The sequence below is a fragment of the Solanum lycopersicum genome, chromosome 2, assembly GCF_036512215.1.
Source record: "Solanum lycopersicum chromosome 2, SLM_r2.1".
NCBI classification, from domain to species: domain Eukaryota; kingdom Viridiplantae; phylum Streptophyta; class Magnoliopsida; order Solanales; family Solanaceae; genus Solanum; species Solanum lycopersicum.
In genome coordinates this window covers 63,784,694-63,799,765 of record NC_090801.1, presented here as the reverse complement: position 1 = coordinate 63,799,765, position 15,072 = coordinate 63,784,694, and the positions used below count along the sequence as shown (strand labels likewise).

At 33.6% G+C, this 15,072-nt stretch overlaps 1 protein-coding gene and 1 long non-coding RNA gene across 7 annotated transcripts in view; one reads left to right on the top strand and one right to left on the bottom strand.

Annotated features, from left to right (window-relative positions):
* LOC138337058 (golgin candidate 6-like) overlaps positions 1–6,301 on the bottom strand; it is a 30,876-nt gene extending 24,575 nt beyond the window's left edge. For 2 of the 6 annotated variants that reach the window (XM_069293855.1, XM_069293857.1), the window contains exons 1-3: positions 5,811–6,205; positions 5,541–5,596; positions 5,341–5,393 (exon numbers count right to left, since the gene is read on the bottom strand). In XM_069293855.1, the coding sequence (XP_069149956.1) occupies positions 5,341–5,393; positions 5,541–5,564 (77 nt within the window). In that variant the 5' untranslated portion in view covers positions 5,565–5,596; positions 5,811–6,205. Of the gene's footprint in view, positions 1–3,260; positions 3,417–5,340; positions 5,394–5,540; positions 5,597–5,810 lie in introns of all 6 variants that reach the window. The other 4 variants (XM_069293854.1, XM_069293852.1, XM_069293856.1 and 1 more) reach the window with 3 other exon arrangements.
* Positions 6,302–9,963: 3,662 nt separating this feature from the next.
* On the top strand, positions 9,964–14,164 carry LOC138341850 (uncharacterized). The gene is made up of 3 exons (XR_011214908.1): positions 9,964–10,569; positions 11,954–12,015; positions 13,892–14,164. It is a non-coding gene; the product is annotated as an uncharacterized lncRNA (long non-coding RNA).
* Positions 14,165–15,072: the final 908 nt, after the last annotated feature.

Below are 15,072 nucleotides of genomic sequence, written 5' to 3'. Positions count from 1 at the left end.
AAATATGGTCCATGTTTCTCAACTTTTTAAAAGTGAAATGGACTATGCCCGAACATATCAGGAAAGGATATGGCAAGAGCTAGAAGACCTGGTGGATTTTGATTCCACACTGCATTTGGTGGACAGTGTGGAAGGAGAGGAATAGTAGGAATTTCGAAGATATATACAATTCCATTCACAAGGTTAAATGGAATTGCATTGTATCTCTATATTATTTGTGTAAAGAGATAGGATTAGGGGATCCAGATTAACTTCTAGAATTCTTAAGATCTTTGTAAGTACTATGTTTTTTGTTCTTTTCTAATTTTCTAAAGGTCCCAACATATCCTTAATGTTGAAGAATACAATGTTTACCATTTCTCAAAATCGAAGAATGCATGAGGTCCAAATATTGAGAGATTGGCCATTCTAGATACAGTAATGGAGAGCAGGATTTTAACAAAATCAGAGACAGCTTTGAAGTCAACTCTTCTAATGGATTATGAAAGGCACTTAAAAATGAAGAGATGGCATGGAGACAAAGATCAAGGGCACTTTGGTTGAAAGAGGGAACCACAAATACCAAATTTTTCCACAGTGTGGCTAATGCACATAAAAGAAGCAATAATATTTGACCAGCTGATGATTGAGGATGAACCTTGTGAATCAAAGGGGAGATTATTGGGTTCTGTCAATAGTTATAATCAGAAAAAACACAGGTTGGAGACCTTCAATTAACTTGATCAATTGTCCAATGTAATGTTGTAAAAGGCGCTCGCCTTTCACCTTTGGCGATAAGGCAAGGCACTTTTGCCTATTTGCCTCGAGGCGAGTTGAAAATGGCGACCTTTGGCGACAAGGCTCGCGCCACCTTTTTTATTTGTTTTAAAGATCTAGTTTATAATAAAAAGCCAAAATTAGGGGTTTTAGGGGTATTTTTGCAAACATTCCACATTTGCAATTGTCTACTCTTTTCCTCAGTCACGAACCCTTCGTGTTTGCCTATTTTATGCAAACACCGACTTCGCGACTTTCTTCTTCAACTGACTTCGCAACTACTGCTCCTTTGCTGCTTCATGGCAGCAGATAGGTACATTTCTTCTTCTTCAGCTCTTATTTTCTAATTCTTCTCTTTTCTTCTTCTTCTTTACTATTCTTAACACTCTGTTTTTAGTGTGATAATGAACATGGTTGTTCACTCACTCGGTGCTTTGTTCACTATTTGATTTAAAATTTAAACATTTGCTAATATATGTTACTACTATTAAGATTTTGGATATTTATATGTGCAATTAAAATTTTTAATTTTTGGTATTAATTGGCGCCTTAATTCAAAAAGGCAAGCGCCTCGCGCTCACCTCTCACCGTCCAAAACATTGGTCCATTGATTACATAAGGGGAAAGAGAAGATCTACAAGGGGAGTTTGAAGAACACGATGATCCTTCGTCTCTTTTTCTCTATATCATATTCATGGAGGGTCTAAATTACATGATAAAGCTGGCTAGGAATAATGAATGTCTAAGAGGTTTTGAGGTAGTCACAAACCAAATCCCAAGTTTAAATGCCAACATAGAAGTCACACACCTCCAATATGTTGATAATACCTTAATCTTTTGTGATGCTAGAGAAAGGCAATTACTGATAGTGAGATCAATTTTTGTGTTTTTTCAGGGAGTTTCTGGACTTCATATCATCGGGAGGAAAAGCCAGTTGTTCCCAATCAATAAAGTCCGTTGGAGTCATCTGAAATTCTAGAGGGGAAGTAGGCTCTCTGCCTACTATGTACCTAGGTGTGCCTCAAGGTGCCAAGTCAAAGGTCATGAGCATAGGAAACTCACTGATTGAAAAGTGTGAGAAGTTAACTATATGGAAATCTCAGTACATCTCTTTAGGTGGCGGAGCTACTCTCATTAATTCAGTTTTGGATGCTCTACCAACCTATACGATGTTTATCTTTCCCATTCATGATGGAGTGAAAGAAATGTTAGACGAGATTAGGAGAGATTTTCTTTGGAAATGGAGTGAGGAAAAGGACTCTATTGTCTGAGACATGGTCAAATGAAACGAGGTTATTTGGGGAAATAAACAAGGGGGGTAGGGGTAGGAGTAAGGAATCTGAAAATACAAAGCAAAGCACTTAGGTTGAAGTGGTTATGGAGATACTCACAAAAGCCTTAATCATACTGGAGTAAAGTAATTAAAGCTAAATATAGAGATAAGAATAAATGGATGACAAATGAGGTATCTACACCCTATGATATAAGTCTATGTAGGTCTATCAAAATCTTTTGGCCTTCTTCAATAAATAACACAATCGTGAGGGTAGGTAATGGAAGTAAGACCGCTTTTTGGGAGGACAAATAGTTGGGACATGCTAGTTTAAAACCTTTCCCCTAAGATGTATGTGTTGGCAGTACATCACAAAAGAGTGTAGCTAACAGTTGGACACAACAAGGATGGGACATCCAGAAGGAAATTTAATGAGTGGGAAATTGAAACAATCACAAAAAATTTCAAAGCTCTAACAGAGTTCAAAGGGGCAATGAATCAGGCTGATAGACTATGGTGGACAAAGATAGACAAGGCATGTTTAAGGTGAACTCAACATACAAGCTTTTAACAAAGGTGGCCAACAACCACCACAATGGCCATGGAAACAGATTTGGAAAACAAAAATCTCCTTCAAAGTGGCATGTTTTACTTGATCACTCGCAATAGAAGTAGTCCTAAAACAAGAAATCTCAAAATAAGGAAGTTATATATGTGCTAGATATGCAGTTTGTGTGGAGAAAAGGATGAGGCAGTCAGCCATTTGTTGTTACAATGCAAGATAACTACCCAACTTTAGAGGATTTTTATCAGCCTCAGGGTTTTGGACTATGCCTAACAGAATCACCTACCTCCTCTACAGTTGGGAAAAGGTAGGTGGGGGAGCTTCAGACAGAGATAGATGGAGGATCGTGTCAGTATTTGGTCGACAATCTAGAAAGAGAGAAATACTAGATGTTTTAAGAGCAAAAATTGTGAACTTCAGAAGATCAAACTGGATTGTATCAAACTTTTTTGTTTCTGGTACAAACAAATGTAGCTAGATTGAGTCAATTATTGAGATCATTGGCTTTATTTAGATTTTAGATTCAGATATTTTAGTTTGTTGATAAGTTGTAATTATGGTTTTCAGTATAACCCATGTACTTGTTTCAGTCAATACATACGAATGTTACTTTGTTTAAAAAACAAAAGGTGTTTCTCATAATTCAAGCTTTTAGTTGACACTCACTATTTCATCAATTCACAATATCATAAGCAAATAGCATACACCATGGGACCTCCTCTTGTATAGTGTTGGTAAGCTCATCCATAATAGGTAAACACGTAGAGACTCAATGATGATCCCTCATGTAAACCCACGGTTATGGGAACTCCTATGTATCATCTACAAAAAAAATTCATACATATCAGTTATGGCATTTATATATTTAATATGAGTTCCATTCTTCTTCGACACCCACTTAAGAACATCACGTGATACTTTATCATACGTTTTCTCTATATCAATAAACATTAAACACCATGTATAAGTCTTTTTTTCTTTTCATGCTAGATTTACACAAGTCTTTTTAGTAAGAATATAGCCTTTGTTATAGATCTACAATAGGCATAAATCTAAATTGATTTTCTTTCACTCTTGTTGTGTAACTAAGTCTATGTTCTATCACTCTTTCCCAAACTTTCATCATATGACTCGTGAGTTAGATTTCATGATAGTTTCAATGATTCTGAATCTCTCCTTTGACCTTATAAAGTGATTCAAGGAAACTCTTCCTCCATTCATTGGGCATCCTACCACTTCTTAGTATAGCATTGAATAGCTTGGTAAGCATTCCACTGCTAAAACTCCCAGGCACTTCCAAACCTCTATACGGATACTATCAGGGCCAAAGGGTTTTATAATCCGCATATTTTTCATGACATCCATTACCTGACATCTTAAGCCAACAGGTGTAGCTAAAGTTTCTGCCATTCACAGATATGTGTAGATCAGCATATATATAACCTTTTATTTTCACAAATACATATGCACAACAACGCTACATGTGTGCCTCTGCGTTAAACAAGACAAAAATCAACTATGTCTATACTATTAAACTCTTACATTTATTTAATGATCAACAATTGTTCTATCGAGCTCAAACTTCTTTTATAATCTACTATTGAATACCCATTATTTGTTTAAGAGCTTGTTTACATTGACTTATTTTAAGTATTATTAAGCCGAAGTAGTTGTTAAGCACTTTTATAGTGTTGGGGGTAAAATAAAGAAGTGCTTTTAAACACTTTTTTTTAAGCCAAAAAGACAAAGTAAGTCAAAAGAACCCCAATGAAGCAGGCTTTAAATAGCAACCACAAACTCTAGAAAAAGGTAATACAAGAAGGAAAAAAAAGATCCATCAAATAATCCAAAGCATTATGTAAGCGTTGCAAAATCAAGATCCATCTTAGGGTATGCTGACTTTTTGAGCATCAAACTTCAAAGTTTTCTGTATCGGACTTTTGGTAGCTAAAAACAAAGAAATTGTCATTGAAGTTCTGACTGTTGACTGCCAGAATTTTCATGCCTCATTTGATGGTCAACTGTTAGAGAAACTTTAGGCTCGTTGTGGTAATTCTTTGGATAAGTATAGTTCTTTTAGGCATATCAAAGTGATTTAATTGTACTAGTTAGTTACAATTTTCATTTATGTACTTGGTGGACGATTAGTCCCCTTTAACTCTTCTGCAATTTATCTAAATACTATGTTTTCTCATTGCATTAAGACTAATGATGAAATTAAAAAGATGAACAGGAATTCAGGGGAAACAAAGAAGAAATCCCACCCGAAAGGACATGCAAACACATACACAGGTAAGTGACAAGCGTAGGATGAACAAAGAGAGGAAATTCTCTTGTATATTTTTTGTTTCAATTTCAACATATTTTCCTGCCATAATTTCTCACGCATAGGGAATACACTTACAGAAGCTACCACCTGGCTAAGGGCCTCATTGGCACATTTTGGAAATTTTCTCGAGTACTAGACATCCATTCTCCATATTAACTTTACTAATACATTTTAAATCAAATTATTCTTTAGTTGTTTTCAGGAGTACAAATTTTTCAAATAGTTAAGTATCATCCAAATGTTGAGGACTCATATAGCCAATAGCTGGCCTCAACTGATTTATGATTGAGTGAGCAGTTATTTTTGTTTTCAGGTGCACCAATTGTTCATCACATATACAACAACAATTCATAAAAGCACATCGAAATTTAGCCTGTTAGAACTGTCGATAGAAGAATTGATCAAACAAAAACTTACCTATCTTCACTTGAACCCGAGTTTGCATCACCGGACACCTTTTCATCTATATACTGCAAAAGAAAACATATCAATCAAGTCAATCACACCTAGCTACACATTATCAAAATATTGTTCATCAGCCATCCATAATATATTTCCGAGCTCCTATATTTCCCTTGAAAATAAAAAAGCACCCATTTGAGGAAAACAAAATATACCAGATTCTCCGCAACTGAACCCATCCGTCTATTAGCTGATCCAGTTTCCTTAAATTCTGGAATACAATGGAAAACAAAATCCCCTTGTTAACAATAGGGGCAAATTCAAATCTAAAATTCAAAAAGTTGACCAGAAATTGAAATTAGTTTCAATCAATTTCTATGAAATTCAAAACTATAAAGACTATTATATTTTCCATAAAATCAACGAGAAGAAACTATACAAAGCTCAAAAAAAGAAAAATAATTTTCTCCGAGATGGTGGCTCACCGGAGTTAGGCGGTTGAGTTGACAATGGAGAGAGACTGAAGGAGATATTGAGTGGAGGCAGCACTGGCGGTGGTCGTCGAAGTCGGAGGTGCAGGGTGGGGTTTTTCTCGAAGGAGAGGAGAGAGACTAGAAGAACGGGTTTTCCGTTCTCAATCCTCCGACTAGCGAAGTAGGAGGCGGAGGGTCGTGAGGTACAGAGGCGGAGAGTCGTGAGGGACAGAGGAAGCGAGGTGCAGTGGTTCCGCCGTAGCTGGTGGTTCGCGGGAGAGAGAGGAGTTGTAAGGTGAGCGATTATTTGGAGGGATTTAACTGGATTTACGGATTTGGGGAAAATAATTGGATTTAGGGATTTGGGAAGAAAATTGAACCAAATGTGTCATTGAAGTTTTTTAATCGAGTACTGGTGACTATTTTTTATTATATTATAAAAAGGAAAAAAATCCAAATTACTCTTTAATTTTGTTTTATTGGTTGATTTTATCACTGTCGATAAAAGAAAATTATTTTTTTCTTTATTGTCAATAAATTTAACAATATATCCCTCTTTGGATGAGAAATCTCAAATCATTTAACATACCCAATTTTACTTAAATTATTCAATTTTAATTCGATCCAACCCACTTAATAATACAATTTTTTTTTAACCCAGATCAACTTTGAAATCTATGGCTGCGCAGTACAAATTACAGTGCTAGCTAGCTTAGCACTCAAAGAGAGGTATGTACAAGAGGAAATGTATCTATTTCATGTGTTGATGTTGCAACGTATTAGTTGGTGTTTAATTTATTGGTATTGTTGGTATTCTTAATCTTGTTGGGTGCTATTGATATTCTTTGTTTCATTGGTGTTTTTGATATACTTGATTTTGTTGATGTTGTTGTATTGTACAGTAATTGTTTAATTTGTTGGTGTTCTTAATATTCTTGATTTTATTGTGGATATTCTTTTTTGTTTATATTTTTGATATTTTTTGTTTCGTTGGTGGTATTAGTATATTGATAAAAACGTTAAATTAATATTGTTTAACTAGTGATATAGTTTGTGGTGTTTTTGATGTTCTTGATTTTGTTGGTGTTGTTGGTGATAGTGATAAAAACACGTGTTGTAAAAAATAATTAATATAATGTTATTTTCAATAGATGATTTATTTGTTACAACGGATGGATAATCTTGTAATGACTCAGTAAGTCATTTTTGGAAGTTTTAAATATTAGTGTAATTTGAGTTAATATATCGATAGTTAGTGAACTAAAGTGATCATTTAATAATACTCTATACATCATGAGTTAAAGTGAATTAAATTGTTTAGGGTTTGTCACATTTAATACATAATCATTTTATTAATTAAATAACATACAGAGAAAGAGAAAAGGGTCGGAGAATTTTACCTGTAGACAACGAAGGCAGCCAGCCGCAAGATCTTTATCAGGTAAATCAGTAATATGTCTGATTCATATAGTGGCTTATGTATATGTTAACAAGTATTACTACCTTGTTAGTTGTGAAAGAAAATACAAAAATTGAAGAGAAAAAATGTTGAAATAAAGTCACTGGTGTATGTATTGAAATTGGGGCTTAGTTGAGGCATCAAATTATTTATTATTATTATGATAATATTAATAATGGGTATAATAAATTGAAGTTGGGCATTGTGAAGCCATATGATGATGTTACATCATTTTGGCGGCTTTTAAAATTCAAGGGAATAAGAAAAGAAAAAAATGTTAATTTTCATTATAAGTTAGTGGGTGCAGTGTTGTTAAATTGGTGGCTGATTTGAGAAGTAATGATAGGTGAAACGACGGATGTTAATGATTATAATAATCACTGGGAAAAACTTGATATATAGGTAGGTATAGGTTGATGATATATATATTTTTCATTAATGTGATACTTGGTCAGTCCCTATTTTGCGTTAGTTTTAAGAATTGAGGGATAACTTTTAAAAATTTAGATTTGACCTTAGACTTGGAACTTGAGAAATATGATAGCTGAAATGTTAGTTTGCATCAAGATTATGGATTTGATCATAAATTTGGGTGAATTATTAGGTTAAGATCAAACAGATAATAATGTGGGTTGTTAGTTCCAAAACCTTATTGTGAATTTATATACTTGAATAGATTGCATCGATTTGGAAGCTCAAAGGAAGGGAAGAATCAAGTCCCAGAGTAATTATAAGGCAAGTGGATTTCTAAACTCTTGTTAAGCGTATGAAATTCGTGTATTTTCTTGTGTGGTGTTGAGAATGATTTGGAGACTTGTTGCTTATTTGTTGGTGTTGTATTCCTTGTTGTAAATTGTGCTTTATTATCAAAATGGCTATCTCCTCATTTTTATTTGAGCATGTAATTTGCACTGAATCTGAAACATGGTTGTGATAAGAGTTATGTAATAAGAGGATGTACCATTTTGAGGGTCGTATCGCGCGCTGCGATGGTAATATATTTCGAGGGACGTATCGCACGCCACGACAGTTACTATTATTAAAGATCGTGTCGTTCGTCGCGACAGATGCATGGACAAATATGTCCCTCATGGGTCCCAGACTGAGAGACATCGGGTGTGTATCGTTAGGGAAGACATGCATGACTATACTTGACATTGTATCTCATGGCATTACACATTTTTATTATTAATGAACTTGAACACGTGTTTTGCTGATCTTGTGAGTGTTTCTCTGTGAAAATTGTGACTGTTGAATATTCAGTTGTTATTGAGAAGGCATAATACATAGATTTGCCCTTAAACTTGGCTTTAAATTTTAAGTATGACCTCAAACTTTTACAGTGCACAAATAGGCACTTTAACTATCCTATTTTTTTTATAAATACACACGCGATTTTTGGACCCAAAAAGCGTGAAATACAATCGCGCCCGCGTGTATTAGTGAGCCACTCAATAACTGCCAACAAATTAAATATTTTACACATCATTATTTTAAAAAAAAATTATACGTCATTTAAGAAGTAAATAATTATTTGTTATGCTAAAACTTTTCAAGTAGTAAATAATTATTTTTGGAGAAAAATTGCAAAAGCATAGGGACGAAAAGACAGCATGATTATCAAGTTGGCACTTTTTGCCCTTTTAAAATTAAAATTAATTTTATTTTACATATAGTGTAACGTTGCCTTTCTAGAAAGCAACTTTCTACAAGTTGCATTATCCAAGATTCAAAAAATTAATTTTGTTCATATTAGTCAGTAACTCAGCTTCAAACCGAAAACCCTAGGTTATTTTGAAATCAAAATCTTGGAATCAAAGGCGAAATTCATTCAAGATTACTACTGTAGTTGATGTTCATCTATTACAATGACAAAAAAAAATTAGAAGCCATTTACACAAAATATGAGCACAAATCGTTCTAAAGAGGATAAAAAATTTTGATTTGAAAGAGGAGGAAAGAGAAATTAGATTTTAGGTAAACTTTAATTTGGAAATATAGAGATATATATAAAGGGAATTCATTAAGGGTATATTTGTCATTTCTGCTTTTTTTTTACCGTTGTGGGCCTTTAAAATAGTCATAACTCGCGCAGAAAACGTGCATAACACGCGTTTTGCCATGTAGGATACGTGTTGACACCCAATTTTAACCGACCTTTGACCATTTTTAGAAATACTATTCGATTAAATACGTATTTTAAATTTTAGAATTTTTAATCGACTTTGCTTGAAAATTATATATTTTAGTACGTTTTATAAAATTATCGTAAATATTAAAATATTTTAAAATTATTAATGAATTTCAAATGTTAAAATTTAAATGATTTTCAATTATATAAAAATATTTTAATATATGTAATATTTTAATTAAAATAGTAATTCCTACACTTTCCTTAAATTTCAAATTCTAGCCTATTCTATTCCAATTTCTTTCAATTCTAGCCATTTGAATTAAAGTTTTATTACAATTATAGCCTCTCTTTCATTCCAATTCTAGCCAGACGTTATTGCAATTTTAGCCACTCTATATCTTTGCCAATCTAATTTCAAGACTTGATCTCTTAATCTCATCCGTCCATCTTAAAAAAATAAATCCTAGATCGAATCCTAACCCTTCATCTCTATCTAATCTAACGATTGTGATTAACTCTCATATTCTCTCAACATCTAAAAATAATCCCTAAAAAATTTTCATTCACTTCTTCTCTCACCCTCTCCTACTCTCTCCAGCCGCCCCACCTCTCTCTCCATTCTTTCCGGTGGAAATCGTCAACCCCAAGCGAGGCGGCGACGCCCCTCTCTCTCTTGTCGTCTTCCCCCTCTCGCTTGTCGTCTTCCCTCTCTCTCTCTCTCTCTTTCTCTTCCTCCCCTCCTCGTCACCAGCCGCCGCAACCCCCCCCCCCCCCCTCTCCTCTCCAATTTTTTCCGGCGAGGAGACAGCCGGACGGAAGCCGCCCAAGCAGCCGCTGCTCCTCCCTTCCTGCCCTCTCTCCCTCTTCTTCTCCTTCCTTCTCCTTTGTTTCCGATCCTCCCTTTCTCCTTCTCTCGCGACCCCTCTCCCTTCCCCTCTCGCCTTCCTTGTCGCCTCCCCGCGCCTCCCATCAGTGTCAGCAGCGGGGACTGCTGCGCTCGGCCAGCAGCTGCGAAGAGGAGGAACGCCAGGCAGCCCGCGAGAGACAGCAGCAGCCAGGCGAGGAGAAACGGCTCCAGCAAACTCCACGCAGCAGCTCCGCACAGCGATCAAGGCAACATTCCGGCGGAATTGAAAAGTCTGTTAAAGACGGATCTGTACAGATCCAGATCCGTCCAGGTCAGTTTCGTTTCAATTCAAACCTCATTCAAATAATTTTTCGTAGCTTTGACTTAATTACATGCTCGTACTACACAAGAATAATTTCATGCTACTATCTCATTGTATGTTTTTGTGAGGCAATCGCTGTGATCTTTCTGGATTTCTTTAAATTAGATATCTCGGTCTTGTTAAATTTTCCTCTAATATCTCTTCTTAGCTTGTGAACCGTTATGTTAATCTGCTCAAGTTCTAAAGTATTAAGGGATATGATAATTGATGATTCCTAAATGTTTGTGTTATATGATTTAAGCCTTTAATTAGTGATAAGATGAATGCTTTTTATTTTATTTATTCTATTGCACGCTAAGATGATGTCTAAATCCTCTTATGTTTATAATGAGTTAAACCAATTGATTTTTCAATATACATTTATGTGCCTTTGCCTTTAGCATGCTTATTCTACGTGAAAAGTATGGCTTCTCTGGATGTTTTTTTTTATAATTATGCATTATTGGTAGCTTCATAAATTGCGTAATCCGTTCATGATTGTGTCTCCGTTTTAATATTCAGGTGTGTTGGTTAAATTTAAAAGAATGTGTTGTTTGGATTGAAGATTAGAGTTAACACCTTCACACCACTAGTATTATTTAGAGTTACTCTTTCTTTTTAAGTTATATCTATTAATTATGATATATTGGCATGTTTCTGTTTCCTTTTAATTATTTGAGCATGTTGAATGGATTGCTTAGTTTGAATAATAAGGTAATTTAATTTGCTTGTGATATAACTTTATGAAAAATTGGAATTGTTGTTACCTCTCCTAAATTAGTTTATTAGAAAGATGCATAGAATCTCTCTTTGTGATATTTAAGGAAAATGAATTAAATTTTTTTAGTGAATATCTTTTTGCTATTGGTAAATGATGTTGCTATGATAAGTGAATATTTGGTACCTAATTGGAAGCAATATTGCCTTGTGTATTATTCATTATTTTGCCATAAATTATTTCGATTTGCCTTATTATTTGTGGAATGATTTTATTTTGATTATATTTGGTAATGTTTGATTGATTTATTTCTCTTATTAAAGAGATAATTCCTCCATAATTGCTCAAAAAATGATTCTTTTCCTTTAAAATCATGACCTCTCCACTATTATAAAATAAGGCATTTATTTTCATTCTTTTCTCATGGATGAACTCAACAACTCAGACACTCATTCACTCTCAATCAAAAAAATTTCTCTCATCACTCTCCCTTCTCTCATTGCTCTCTTGCTACTTTAACAATACATTGAGAATCCGATAATTATTCAAGTGTTCTTTTTCGCTATTTTGCTACTTTGTTCGAGTAAAAGGTGAATCAATTTGTTTTGCTTAACCGTTATTTGATTACTTTGACAGGTTTCAAACTTGAAGTTCGAGTTGAAGATTAATTGAAGAAAGATTTATTTGTTTATTTGAATGTATATATATATATATATATTTTATTTTTTTGCCTATTTTATTTATTAGAATGTTGTAACAATTGTAACTCTAAAGGATCATATATATAAATTTATTTGGGGGGTCGTCTAGGGGAGGGGGATTTATATGCTTACTTGTTTATTATAAATTTTTTAGAAATCATGCCTAGGTTTGTCTTTAACCACCTAGATTTAATGTTTGTAGGTGTTATAATCTAATCAATTTTCAATTTGCTTGACGCTTTTGTTAATAAGTCTTAAAAAATAATAACTAGATTCCATTAATTTGTAAATGTTAAAATCAAATCCTAATAATCTAGTAGGTTGTTAGATGTTAAAAATATGTTAAATTTTCATTTGTCTTATCACGTAGAAACTATGCTTAAGTATTAAAATCATGCATATATATGTTACTCTGTTTTTTTTTAAAACACCTAGAAATCATGTCTATAGGATTGTAAATAAACTTTTAACATATCCGTAAAAATAAAATTTGTTTGTGCATATTTGTGTCCTTCCCCCAAAATTGGTTAATATTAATCCTATTTGTCTTCCTCATTCATACTAAACTAAAATCATTTCATGCATTTAATAAATTATTTGGCTTTAAATATATTTCATCGTAAAACCTTTGCATTAATAAATTTACCATCTTAATGTTCTACTAGTTTTTAGTACTTATAAAGTTTTGCAACATAATTTTCTTAAAAGTCATTATTCAATCTTCCTTTGAAATTTTGGATTGATTGTGACATTATTTTTTAAAATAAAGTACTATCTCCTAACCTATCGTTAGTGGGAAAGTCAAAGGAACTATGAGGTCTAGTTCCAATTTTTAAACCGACGCATCCTCGGAAGTACCACCTACCCATGAGTTTCAAAAGAATTATGTGCATTTATGTGTGCCTACATGTAAACTAAATCTTTTAAATCATTTTTCAAAAACATAACTATTTTTTAGACCGACCTCAAATCAAAATTGTTTCTATGGTGGAGGAGTGCGATCAATAATATCGTGGCATCATCCTTATAAAGAAACAAACATTTTTTTTAAATAAAGATTCATATTCAAAACTTGCTCAATTTTCAAAACCTTACTTTCTCACATATTAATTGTTTAATATTTATAAATTTTGTTTATAACTTAGTCTCATGCTTAAATATAAATAAAGTTTGATTGTTTATTTATTGCCATCACCTAGCCTTGCATGCTTAAATTAATAGTATTAATTGTTTTATATTTGTTATCACTTAGTAAGATTAAATAAATTAATAAATTAAACGACCTTGATTGCTACTTGTACCCCCACATAGATTGCATGAGATACGGCCGGGATCCACACTTGTGGACTTCGAGGGATGCCTAACACCTTCCCCTCGAGATAATTTGAACCCTTACCCTAATCTCTGGCCCGTTGACCTTAGTTAGACTTAGTTAGGTTAGATAGGTGCCCTAACGCGCCTTAATTCGTTAGGTGACGACTCCCAAACTCAAAATCCCAAAAGAGTTGTTAGGTCGCGCACAAAATCCGTTTTCTGCGAAAATGGGGCGCGACAATACGCGTGTGTATTTATAAAAAAATAGGATAGTTAAAGTGCCTATTTGTGCACTGTGAAAGTTTGAGGTCATACTTAAAATCTAAAGCCAAGTTTAAGGGCAAATCTATGTATTATGCCTATTGAGAATATGTAAACTGATAGAGTGTGGTTATTGAGTTGTGTTTTGGTAAACTGTGAACTGTTAGCCTGTAGCGTGGAGGTTTAGATAGGATGTAAGGAGTACCCGTATTTTGTTCACTTAACTTGTGTTTAGAGGTTTGCTTGTTGGGTACCGCATGGTTTGATACTCACCTCTTGCTTCTACAATTTTTTGTAGGTTACGAGCTCGGATCTTCGTGATACCTCTCATTCTTTTCGTTTCCGAGGCATCTTGTGGAGGATTGTGAGGTAGCTGCTTGTCATCTCAGCAAACTTTCCTACTCCAGTTTATGATTTTGTTTTTACTTGAAAGACAACTTCATTTTAGATTTCTATTTTATTTCAGTTCTAATATTTACATTAGAGGCTTGTGCACGTGATAATCTGGTTTTGGGGATTGAATTAATATGACTTGGTTTCATAATAGAAATTGTTATTGGATTGTTATTTACTTCCGCACTTTGTTAGATATTAGATTTTAGACTGACTTGTCTTGATGGGATAAGAAGAGTGTCATCACACTCATTTTTGGATCGTGACAAATTTATTGTGTTGGCAGATATGTCATATGTAATAAGAAATCAAATCAGTAGCATGATTTTTTTATTTCTTTCATATGGCTCATTTTTTGCAACAGACAAGTCATTGGTCGGAAGAAATTAATTAGTAGATTGTTTTGATTTCTTCCAACATATGGCTTATTTGTTATAATTGATGACCTATTTATTGCAACAAATCATAAATTGCAACAAATGGTTATTTGTTGTAAAATATGGGTTATCCGTTAATTATTGTATTATGTTATATTTATTAAATTCATTACTATCTTTTTTTAAAAAAATAAATTATGTACACGTCAAGTGATTTTTTCCTCCTTTTTTTTTCTTATTTCTAAATAAAATGGCTTCTAAAAAAAATTACCGACCTCTGATAAATCAAGTACAATAGCTAAAGTATAAACATCATTAGAAGAACTTACTAAACATGTGCTTTCAGAAACAGTTGATGTGATAGATGTACAAAAAGAGAATGAAAATGTAGAAAAAGACAGTGAAAGAGAGTCAAGAGGAGGAAGATGAAAATAAAAACAAAGAAAATGAAATAAATTATAAAGATGGAGATGATGAAAAAACAGAAAATGATAATTTAGATGAGAAGGAAGGTAAAAAGGAATACAGGTTTGTGTATTTTGTCCGTTAATCTAACTGAGATAGATTTATTAGAATTTATTCAATAGGTAAGCCCATCGACACTAACTAGCTCTCATACTTTACTCCAAGTTTAATTTTTCTAATGAAATCTTTGCTAGTTCTTGCTTCAATGTCATGTCAGGTTCTCTAAATAATGTATTTGCAATCC